The sequence below is a fragment of the Amaranthus tricolor genome, chromosome 11 (assembly GCF_026212465.1).
Source record: "Amaranthus tricolor cultivar Red isolate AtriRed21 chromosome 11, ASM2621246v1, whole genome shotgun sequence".
Lineage (NCBI taxonomy): Eukaryota > Viridiplantae > Streptophyta > Magnoliopsida > Caryophyllales > Amaranthaceae > Amaranthus > Amaranthus tricolor.
In genome coordinates this window covers 20,731,423-20,743,242 of record NC_080057.1, presented here as the reverse complement: position 1 = coordinate 20,743,242, position 11,820 = coordinate 20,731,423, and the positions used below count along the sequence as shown (strand labels likewise).

The 11,820-nt window shown below is 36.4% G+C and overlaps 1 protein-coding gene across 1 annotated transcript; it reads left to right on the top strand.

The window, feature by feature from the left end:
• Positions 1–11,739, top strand: LOC130827148 (alanine aminotransferase 2). The gene is made up of 15 exons (XM_057692794.1): positions 1–515; positions 1,354–1,404; positions 6,401–6,451; positions 7,375–7,440; positions 7,534–7,595; positions 7,709–7,787; positions 8,050–8,154; positions 8,532–8,642; positions 8,781–8,918; positions 9,053–9,127; positions 9,323–9,443; positions 9,543–9,697; positions 10,322–10,396; positions 10,497–10,700; positions 11,351–11,739. The coding sequence occupies exons 1-15, from the start codon at positions 312–314 to the stop codon at positions 11,465–11,467; spliced, it is 1,614 nt and encodes a 537-aa protein (XP_057548777.1). The 5' UTR covers positions 1–311; the 3' UTR covers positions 11,468–11,739.
• The last annotated feature ends 81 nt before the right edge of the window (positions 11,740–11,820 follow it).

The window sequence follows — 11,820 nt, the reverse complement described above, 5'->3', positions numbered from 1 at the left end:
ATTCAAGCAATTAATTCATTTTTTGTTCTTTAATATCTTGTTCGACTCCTCTCACAATCAAAAAACGGCACACACGAACAAAAAAACATACATAAGAATCAAAGAAAATTTTTGTGGGCGGAAAAATAACCCATATGTGTGAACCAAGGCAGTTTTCTTATCTCATTTTCCAGAAATTAATTTTTTCTTGCTCTACAAGCCACAGATTTGACATCAACAAAAGGGTGGTGACGAATTTATTGGAATTTTCCGAGCCCTAAATTTGTTAAACCATATAAATTCATTGATCGGTTCTTAATCAATTTGTTGCAATGCGGAGATTGGTAGCAGACAAAACAAAGCAACTCATTAGAACTCACTTCCTTACTTATAAATCTCATCACCCTTCTCTTGCTTCTCAATCGTTTTTCTTCTCTTCTTATTATTCAACTTCTACTTCTACTACTACTTTTCCTTCTTCAATGGAGTCTTCTGATTCATCACACCAGCTATCTCTTCAGACTCTCAATCCAAAGGTTTCATTTTTGGATTTTCATTTCCTTTTTTTGATTTGGAAGGTTTTATTGATTGTTTGATTGGTTTTTTGATTCATTTATTTTGGTGGGTATTGCTGATCTTTGTGTTTTTTCACAGGGTTTTTGTTTTTCTTTATTATTGTTAATGGAGAATTTTGATTTTGTGCTTTTTTCATCTGCGTTTTGGTTTTCACTTCTAGCCTTAGTTTTTTACTTTGCTCAATTTGATTGTTGGGTTTAGTCTTTTCTATAATGATTCTATGGGTTTATACTTTTAACTATAATTAACTTGAAGGTAACAAACTTAACTAAAAGTTGATGGTTGAGACCCATAATTTATATGCTCTAAATGCCTCACACGAGAGCTCTTCGGGTATGATGTGTGGATGCAAGTGCATTCCACTCTTCAAGGGGTGGTTGAGATTGTTCAATCAAAAGCAAAAAGTTAAACCGATGGTTGAGGCCCATAATAGGGTATATATATGCTTTTTACTGTTAAATATTTTTAATGGGTACATTGTTGATTGTTCTACTGTTACAAATTCCTTACACCTAGTAGGTATTAATTGATGTAATTAAAAGGGAATATAAGAAAAAAACTTTAGTTTTGTGATAAACTATTGAATATGCCAAAATATCTGTGCTCTGGTTCTTTTTAGATGACTGACAATAATGGAGCTTAAAAGTAAGACAATTAGGAATCTGTTAATGGCTGGAGTATTATTTTATATGAGTAACTTTCTTTTCTGTTCATTATGTTTATTGTTTTATTTATGATTAAAGCTTAGATTTTTTGAATGGAAAACTTGTAATGTTTAATGGTGATTTCGTTCCTTAGGTATTGAAATGTGAATATGCTGTTCGTGGAGCAATTGTTACTCAAGCTGAGGTATGAAAAGGAACTGATTGGTTATGATCGTCTTTATGGGATTGTTTTGTTGAGTACGATGGAATAAAAATATGATTGTTCCATTACATAGCAACCGTTTTATAACGGATTTTAAGCTTGCTGTTCTACAGAACTTTCATAACCTATGATTTATAATCATGGAGTTACAACCATCATAAACTGTTATTCTAATAAACTCGTCAGTATAGTCTCTTCTTTTTTTTTAATCCAAAAGGTCTATTATAAGCTGTAGTTTAAATATGTGTTCTAATAAACTTGAATTAGTATGATAAAATGGATTTTTTTTAAAGTTAACAATTCAAATTGTGATGTCTGTGAAACGAGTCATAACACCTTAGGTGCTTCATTTGCGTAGACATCCACTATGTCAAAGTACTTATGGTCATTGTTGAAGAATATAATTATGCGGAATTAGACTTGGTTTGGGGTATACTCTTTGTATTGAATACTAATGAGAATTACATCGGTTTATATACACACATTAGTGAAGTAAAAAGAGGCAAAAGGAATTAAATAAAATACAAGTTTCCTAAAATATATTTGAGAAATATTTCCCCTCAAGTTAGGTCGTCGGATCATCGATACCTAACTTGCACAAAGTATCTTCAAAGGCTTCAGCTGTGACTCCCTTCGTGAGAATATAAGCTAGTTGATCTTTGGATCGTACAGATGGAAGACTGATGATTTGTTTCTTGAGCTTCTCCTTTATGAAGTGCCTATCAATCTCTACATACTTCGTTCGATCATGTTGAACTGGATTACTCGAGATGCTAATGGCTGCCTCATTATCACAAAATAGTTTACATGCTTCCCTCTGAGGAAAGTTTAACTCACTCAAGCTTCTTGAGCCAAAGGATCTCTGTTAACCCCTTAGCAATTCCTCTGAATTCTGCTTCAGCACTAGACAATGCTATAACCTTTTGTTTTTTGCTTCTCCATGTGACAAGGTTACCCCCAAGTAGGGTAAAGTATCCTGAGGTAGACTTCCTATTATCCCAATCACCTGTCCAGTCTGCATCTGTATAGGCCATAAGATCAAGATGATCATTCTTCTTAAAGAAGACCCCTCTGCTACTAGTGCCCTTCAAATATCTAAGAATCCTTATCACGACATCCATGTGTGGAACTTGTGGGAGATGCATGAATCTACTATCTACCCCAACAACATATGATATATCGGGCCTAGTATGGGATAGGTAGATGAGTTTTCCCACCAACTTCTGATACTGTTCTTTATCGACTAATTCTCCATCTTGTACTGTCTGCAGCCTATGGTTGGCTACAATTGGTGTTTCAGCTGGCTTACAATCAAGCATCCCATTTTCTGCTAGAAGATCAAGTATGTACTTCTTCTGATTGATGAAGATTCCTCGTCTTGACCTTAAAACTTCAATCCCAAGGAAACATTTTAGGTTTCTTAGGTCTTTCATTTCGAACTCCATAAACAAACTCTTCTTTAGCTCACTAATCTCTTCTTCATTGTTCCCAGTGATGACCATATCGTCAACATAGATTATCAAACAAGTAATCCTTTCTTTCTCTTTCTTCAAGAATAAAGTGTGATCGGAGTTACTTTGCTCATAACCAAATCTCTTCATTGCTGTAGTAAACCTACCAAACCATGGTCGTGGAGATTTTTTAAGCCATACAATGCTTTCTTGAACCTACACCCTTCTCCTGATCCATACTCATCTGAGAACCCCGGTGGTGCTTTCATATAGACTTCTTCTTCAATTTCACCATGGAGGAAGTCATTTTTTACATCAAATTGGTATAACGGCCAATCTTTATTTGCAGCTATCGAGAACATGACTCTGATTGTATCAATCTTGGCAACTGGGGAATGAGTTTCTGAGTAGTCTACCCTGAATGTCTGAGTATACCCTTTAGCTACAAATCGAGCTTTGTATCTCTTAATGGTTCCATCGGCATGATATTTGATCGAGAACACCATTTACAACCTACTATTTTCTTCCCTCTGGGTAACATGCATGTCTCCCATGTGTTGTTCTTTTTGAGAGCTGCTATCTCATCTTCCACGACCCTCTTCCATTTCTGATTTTGGAGTGCTTCCTCAGTAATTTGAGGTAAAGAACTCGAATATAGGGCGGTATTAAAAGCGACAGTAGTCTGGGATAGATTATCAACATTACTCCGATTGATGGGGTATCGAGACCGTTGTGCTTCAAACTCAGGGTCATATCTCCTTGGTGGATACCCCTCGTACTCCTTGGTGGATTACCTACTTGCTCTGTAGGGTCATGATCAATTATAGGATCTGGATTGATAGCTATAGGATAGGTTAGCGAGCTTAAGTCATCACCACTCATAGTTTCCCCTTGAGGACTAAGCTAGGGGTAGTAGTATGAACTCTTGAAGAAGTCATAGTCCATGGTGGTATAGAGTTTGTTGTGGATTGGGTCAAAACATCGATAGCCTTTTTGATGCACCTCATACCCAATAAAATCACACTTAACAACACGAGGTTTAAGCTTGTTTCGAGCTTGTTTGGGAAGGTGAATATATACAACACAACCGAATACTCGAGGAGGTAAGGAATGAGAGGATGAAATAGTAGTATGGGTTTGTATTGTTTCCAAAGGGGTTTTGAACTGGAGAGATTTTGTGGGCAGATGATTAGCGAGGTAAGTGGCAGTGGCAACTGATCTGGCCAAAAATGAGTTGGGGACATGAGCTTCAAACATGAGTGCTCGGGTTATCTCAAGGAGTATACGGTTTTTTCGCTCAACAACCTCGTTCTGTTGTGGAGTGTTTGGGAAAGTGGTCTAATGAATTAAGCCATGAGTAGAGATGAAGTTTTTCATGTCCAAGTTTATGTATTCCCCCCATTGTACCGTAGAATTTGAGGTTGGGCTTGGAATTGAGTTATGAGCATGTTATAGAATTTCACAAAGACATCAAAGACCTCAAATTTATGTTTCAAGAAGAAACCCAACTCATCCGAGTACAATCATCTACAAACAAAACAAAGTACGAAAGCCCATGTATATTAGATTCAGGTGCTGGACCCCAGACATCAGAGTGAATTAAAGCAAAAGGTTTTATACAATGGGTTAGACTCGGAAAATAACTGTGCTTATGACTTTTCGCTAGGGCACATGCTTCACAATTCAGGGATACATTACAATTATTGAAAGATGGAAAGAGACGTTTCAGATACCCAAGTGAAGGATGACCTAGACGTCGATGCCACATCCATAATTGATGATCTGAGTCATGAGCAAGCAAAGTATGACCCTTTTGAGTCGCCTCATCCATATAATACAAGCCCCCTCGTTCAGTCTCACGTCCAATGATTTTCTAAATCTGAGCATCCTGCACAACACAATCAGTAGAGGACATAATAACAATGCAATTAAGCTCTTTAGTTAATTGACTAATAGATAACAACTTATGAGATAAGTTAGGAATAAGAAGACAATTCTTTATTTGAATAGATGAGGAAATATCAATAGTCCCTGCTTGAGCCACATTAACACACTCTCCATTTGCAGTTTGAATGTGAGTGCGATTAGTATGACCATTGGAGAGCAAATCTGTAGAGTCAAAAGTCATTGTATCCGTTGCCCCAAAATCAAAAATCCACGGGGAGGAATTTGGCTTGCAAAGGAAGCCTACACCATTTGAAGAAGCAATGGGGGGCCGTGCAGTTTGGGCCGCACGCGGGTCTTGGGCTGGGTTGTATGGGTTTTGGTTTTTTAGGATTGTAGCATAAAGGCAATTTTTTGTTTTCTTTCCCTTAATTGCAATTTCCCTAAAATTAGAATTTTCTCTCTCCTCCCCCATGAAAACCCACAGCTCACTTTTCTTCAAAGGTTTTAATTTCATTCTCTCTCCTCCCATGAAAACTCACGGCCCACCTTCCCCATTCTCCAAATTTTTTGAATTTTCCTTCTCTTTTTCCATGGAAATCAATGGCCTTTCACTTCCCTTTTTCCCTTTTTTTTTTAATCTCCCTCTCTCCTTTCTACTTGATTCCACACCACCATATGGTGTTTTACTAGAGTAGGCCATGTAACCGGTTCGGATTACCGACACCTTGGCGGCGGCCTTCCAATGAGGTAGAACAAACAAGGAGTGGCTGATTTTCTTTATGGAAAAGCTGGGTTGAAAAGTCTCGATTGTTTGGGAGAATTTGGTTTTGTTTGTGCTGTTTTGGGAAGAAGACATACAGTTCTTTGATTTTTTAAATCTGGGTTGGAATGTTTTGGGTTTGGTTTGGTCATTGGGAAGATAAATCTGATGATGGAGACTCCATTGTTGGTGTTTAACCACTGAGGTTGCAACATTGGAGTCAATGACGTCAATCGGATTCTGTTTTCCATTTCAGGTAAGAATTTGATATATGATGAACACCGTATGGTGACCTGGTTACTGGTCGCCGGAAAACACCTTCGACTCTGATACCATGAAGAATTTGGTTATGCGGAACTAGACTTGGTTTGGGGTTTTGAATACTCTTTGTATTGAATACTAATGAGAATTACATCGGTTTATATAGGTGAAGTAAAAAGAGGCAAAAGGAATAAAATAAAATACAAGTTTCCTAAAATATATTTAAGAAATATTCTAATTTCCTACAATTGTGGTCGTAATTGTTGATCAGGTATAATTAAGAAGGAACTCTATTCCACATAGAATGGATTATCATTCTAGCTAAACTTGTTCCAAAATATTCTGCTCCTTCCTATACTGTTTAAGATGTTGAGAACTTATAATAATATATTACATCCTTAGCTAATCAAGAAATGAATTTAATAATATTTATGATCTTCTTATTCAATTTAGACTCATAAGTAAATATTTTTATGTTAAATGCGTAGAGTTTATGTTCAACATTGTAGAACATTTTTTTCCAAATCGGAGTATGTATAACAGAACTAAATATCTTTTTTGGGTTGATTTGAATACTGCAATAGTTTTTCTTTTCTGACGCTGATGTTTACACCTACAGAAATTGCAAGAACAATTGAAGAAAGACCCCAAATCTCTCCCCTTTGATGAGGTATATTTGCTTACCTTTCACTCTTCTTTTTGAAATGAGAACTGAAGGCACACATTAGGTAACCAACAAATGCATAACAAATATCTAGCTATAGTGGTTTTGGTATCGGCGTTCATCAAGCTAGTAGTCAAAATTCAAGAATAGCACGCTATTTCTTAGTTTTTTCTTAATTTTTTCCTTGAAATTGAATTTATTTAGTTGTCGCATAATTAGGATACAATATTTCAAGTATGAAATTTGTTTTTATGATATTACTAATAAGAGTATGACCCTTGCTTTACTGAATAAATTTGGTTTACTAAGTGAACTTACTTTTGCTTAACTAGAACTTATTTTACTTAATTGTAATTACGTTTTCCTCATTGGAGTATTGATTTTTATTGAATTGAACATAGTTTTACCAAATTGAATTTATTTTTACTCGCAACTCGATGTTTTTGTAATAAACAAATTTTTACCTAATTTTTGGTTAGTTCCTCTACATGTTGGGATTAAGATTTTAACATTGTTGTTGTGTTTTGATGTTCCTCTAAATGACAAATCTATCAAACCAATTGATTAGCATTATCAAGTTTTTTGATATGCTAAAATCATATTTGGCATCATAAGACTTAAACTTAAGGTTGGAAAAATCTTAATGGCAACCATTAACTCGCTTACATCAAGTTAATCAATATTATTTGACATAGTAAAATCTTTGTATCACATTTCCTATTTTTATCCTTTAATTTTAGGCTGGAAAAACATTAATGCGAGCTTGACATATGGCAAGTTGTTCATCTAGGTACTTTTGTTTTGGCATAGTATATAGATGTTATTGACCGTGTGTCTATCCAATGAAATTTTTTGATTAGAAGTTCTTTTGTCAATAGAGGTGTTTGTTGTCTCAAGCTTGCAGTCTGAACTTCTAAATTATTATGCAGATACTTTACTGTAACATAGGAAATCCTCAATCTCTTGGGCAGCAGCCAATAACATTTTTCCGAGAGGTTAGTCACCAACTTAACTTATGTGGTAGTTAGCAGTTAGCAGTTAGCACCTATACCAATTTACAGCCTAACCCTTTTTTCAATGTGCATCAGGTTCTTGCTCTGTGTGATCACCCAAACATTTTGGATAAAAGTGAAACACAAGGACTCTTCAGGTATAATCTTTCTGGCTTGATCATAAGTTCACCTTCATGATCGATGCAAGAGTTTTACGATTTATTTACGACTTTTATATTTATGTTCGCTTTGTTCCTTTGACATAATGCAGTGCTGATTCAATAGAAAGAGCTTGGCAGATTTTGGAGCAAATACCAGGAAAGGCTACTGGTGCATATAGTCATAGTCAGGTGATCATTTTTATTCTTAGTTGATAGAACAATCTACCTCATTGCCTTCAAAATGAAAGAATTAGAGTTGCATGGAAAACTATCTGGCTGACTATAGCTGGGTAAAGTCCATTGGGGAAGAGGGAGGGATTGCTCGATATCTAGAACCAAATCCTGCTACATCATTCTATTTGTGGCTGTATAGAACAAAATTTTATAATACTTCTGATGGTATACGCTTACAATCCTTTTAATGGTTTTGTTTGGCTTGATAATGTGATAGGGTATTAAGGGACTGCGTGAAACAATTGCTGCTGGAATCGAAGCACGAGATGGTTTCCCAGCCAATGCAAATGATATTTTCTTGACTGATGGAGCAAGCCCTGGGGTAAGGCGCTTTAGTTATTTCAAAGAGCAGGCTTAGACTTATGCCTCCATACTCTTTTAATTGGAATACAATACGAGGGATTACATATATACATTGGCCCGATACCACTTAACTAGCTCTCAAAGGTCAATTGCTTTCATTTTGCCTCCATGCACACTTCCTTTTAGGTAAAGTACATAATTTCACCTTCATGATCGATGCAAGAGTTATAGCAATGTAATAATAAAGAGGTTATTTCTGGTTGACCTTTGATTGCAAGCACCATCTAGTACTTTACATAAAAAGAAAGTGTGCATGGTTTAGTGTGTAATCTAGTCCATTATGAACCAAAATGAAAGAAATTGACTCGTTGGATTCATATATTTATGCTGCTATAGGTGCACATGATGATGCAACTATTGCTGAGGTCAGAGCAAGACGGAATTCTTTGCCCCATTCCACAATATCCGTTGTATTCTGCTTCAATTGCACTCCATGGTGGAACTCTGGTATGCTCAGATTTGATGTGTATTTTCAGCTTATGATGTTAATCATAATCATATGCCCATTCCTCAATGTTAATACCGGCGAGTGGTGATCATGTTTTGTCTTTTTTGACTTTTGGAAATCTTGTGTGGCATCAACAGGTTCCTTACTATCTTGATGAAGCAACTGGATGGGGTTTGGAGATTTCCGAGCTGAAGAAGCAATTAGAATCTTCCAAATCCAAGGGCGTAACTGTTCGAGCCTTGGTTGTGATAAATCCCGGCAACCCAACTGGGCAGGTGAATTGAATTTAGTGACTTTATTTGTATTTTTCAAGTTTATGAGGGTGTGATGTGTCTCGCATATGGATTTAATTTGGAGGACTACTTAGTTTCTTGAGTTTTGTGACATTATGATCAAAATTTGTCTTCAGGTTCTTGCTGAGGAAAACCAGAAGCAAATTGTTGAATTCTGCAAGAAAGAAGGTCTTGTGCTTTTGGCAGATGAGGTGAATATCAAATTAAAGATGTCTTTTTTATCTGTTCAGAAAAGATTTCTAGATTTGCAAATTCGATTATCAATGTTTTCATATTTATGTTGCAAATTTTACATCATTTTTGTGCTGCAAAAGATGCTAGATATTGATATATCTCATTTGATTTGATCCCCTTTTTTACTGCATGTGCTATATTTTTCGAAACAGGTTTATCAGGACAATGTTTATGTTCCGGACAAGAAATTTCACTCGTTTAAGAAGATTGCACGTTCTTTGGGGTATCAGGAGAATGATCTCCCCTTGGTTTCATTTCAGTCAGTTTCTAAAGGTTTGTACCTCTAGTGCCCACTTTATGTTCTATAGAGTTAAGATCGTCCAGTGTATTTGTAATTAAGCAAGTTTATAACTTTTTATATTGTAATTCTAGGATTTTATGGAGAATGTGGGAAAAGAGGAGGTTACATGGAAGTTACAGGCTTTACTGCTGACATCAGAGAACAAATTTACAAAGTTGCTTCTGTCAATTTGTGTTCTAATTTAACTGGTCAGATTCTTGCTAGCCTTGTCATGAGCCCACCAAAGGTAGTTTCTTTTCCTTTTGTTGGCAATTTTTAGCATTTTTTTCTTTTCTCTGGTGATTAACTATTGATGTTGCTCATTCTTGTTCGTCTTTTTTTGGAATGGAGGAGAGCGTTGTTGGAAATACTTCACATGCGAGGAATATCCCATATCGCTAAAATAGTGGGTTGTAGACATGTATATAATGCTTCATGGGTTATTCTACTTCTACCATATGGTTTTGGGAAAGAGTGAAACTCATCAAGTGTTGTATGCAAGCTAACACTCATTACTTGTGGGTTTGTGGGCCCGAGCCCACGGGTGCCCAATGGGGTGATGATGTGGCGAATTGTCACGGCCTAACTAGCATGTTATGAATTTGTGACTTAGCTGTAGTGACATACTTACTTTCTTTTTACGATGGGAGCTGTAGTGACCTTTTTTTTAAGGGAGCTCTGATATCATTTGAAGGTTTTCGTGATGCTAATTTTCTTCTCTACATGATTGTAATAAACCTCTGTTTTCAAAAAAAAAAAAAACATGTTCTATGCTTAATTCTCCGGAATGAGATTAATATCTTCCAACGTATACACTGGACTCATAGAACGAAGCGTTTTAAGTTTTCAATTTTTATGCACTCTTTTTCAGGTTGGAGATGAATCGTATGAAGTTTATTCTGCTGAAAAGGAGGGAATCCTTTCATCCATGGCTAGGCGTGCGAAGGTAATGTAGATGCTTGATTTTAAATTGCTGGTGATGATATCTTACAAGCAGGACTAGAGTTACCGAAAAGTTAATTGTACGTTGCAACTTTGAATCGCAGACATTAGAAGATGCATTCAACAGCTTAGAAGGCGTGACATGCAACAAAGCAGAGGGAGCCATGTACCTATTCCCCCGCATCAATCTTCCCCAGAAGGCGATTAAAGCTGCTGAGGCAGAGCACATTGCGCCTGATGCATTCTATGCTCGTCGTCTGCTCGAAGAGACTGGAATTGTCGTCGTTCCTGGATCTGGTTTTGGACAGGTTAGTTTATGGACCAACCAACATCTTAGACTTCGTTTATTGTTTTTCGCCTTAAATTCTCACATCTGAGTTTAATCACACTCTTATATGAACTAATCCAAAAGGAACCCTTTCTACCTTTTTTCCCAAAAGTTTATTGAAGTATCCAAGTATTTATGCTTGGAAACTACCAACCTATTCAAAGATCTTGATCTTCTTTTACCGGATTTTTCTGTCGGTCGCAATCAAAATTATCAATCTCATGTAAAATGTATATCAAGTTCAATGGACAGCTTTTAAAAAATAGGAACTAATGGGTGGTATAACCATAGTGCAAAAATGCGGTAATGGACGCGATCGCGGTAATGTAATGGTGTCACAGTTCCGGGATTGATGTGGTTATCCTAATGCCTAAATATCGGTGAAACCATAAGATATTCCTTGAATACGGCCCTAAACACGGTTTTTTTTACTCCTTTATAACGCTCGAAAATCAGTTCATTTATTGAAGACCTTTACAATGCGGCTGATGCGATACGATGCGGCCTTGTTTTTACACTATGGGTATAACCTTAAGGCGGACACGATTCTTGACAATATGGTTTTGGTTTTGTTTTTCTTTTTTTTTCTTTTGGGTTCGTGCCTAACTTTGGTTCATGTTTCTTTTGAAGGTTCCGGGCACTTGGCACATCCGGTGTACAATTCTTCCGCAAGAGGATAAAATCCCAGGAATTGTTGAGCGTTTAACAGCATACCATCAGAAGTTCATGGACGAGTTTCGTGATTGAGAATAAGCTAAATACCTTGCCCGAGCAAAGTTTGGTGATCCAAGTCGTATCATTACTCGGGAACAATCGTTTAATTTATTCGTACAAAATCTGTATTGGTGGCTACAACCATTTAGCAAAACATTTGGCATGTTGGCTCAATAATCCAACATATATTTTGTGTTGAACTTTGCTGGAAAAAGCATTTACGAGCATTTTTTAGTTCTGAAAATAATTAAGTTGCAATAATGCCCGCATTAATATTACCCTGGGAAGATTGATCGTTAGATCTACTTATAATTTGTACGAGCTGCAGTGGTTTTTGATCTATTTATATAACTGCCTTTTCATTTGGAAACAAGTCAGGAAGAGTG

Excerpts from the sequence above, each read along its gene's own strand:
- LOC130827148 (XM_057692794.1), top strand. The coding sequence starts at position 312 with ATGCGGAGATTGGTAGCAGACAAAACAAAGCAACTCATTAGAACTCAC. Across the intron at positions 8,155-8,531 it reads CTGATGGAGCAAGCCCTGGG|GTGCACATGATGATGCAACT; the intron begins GTAAGGCGCTTT and ends ATGCTGCTATAG. Across the intron at positions 10,397-10,496 it reads CCATGGCTAGGCGTGCGAAG|ACATTAGAAGATGCATTCAA; the intron begins GTAATGTAGATG and ends TTTGAATCGCAG.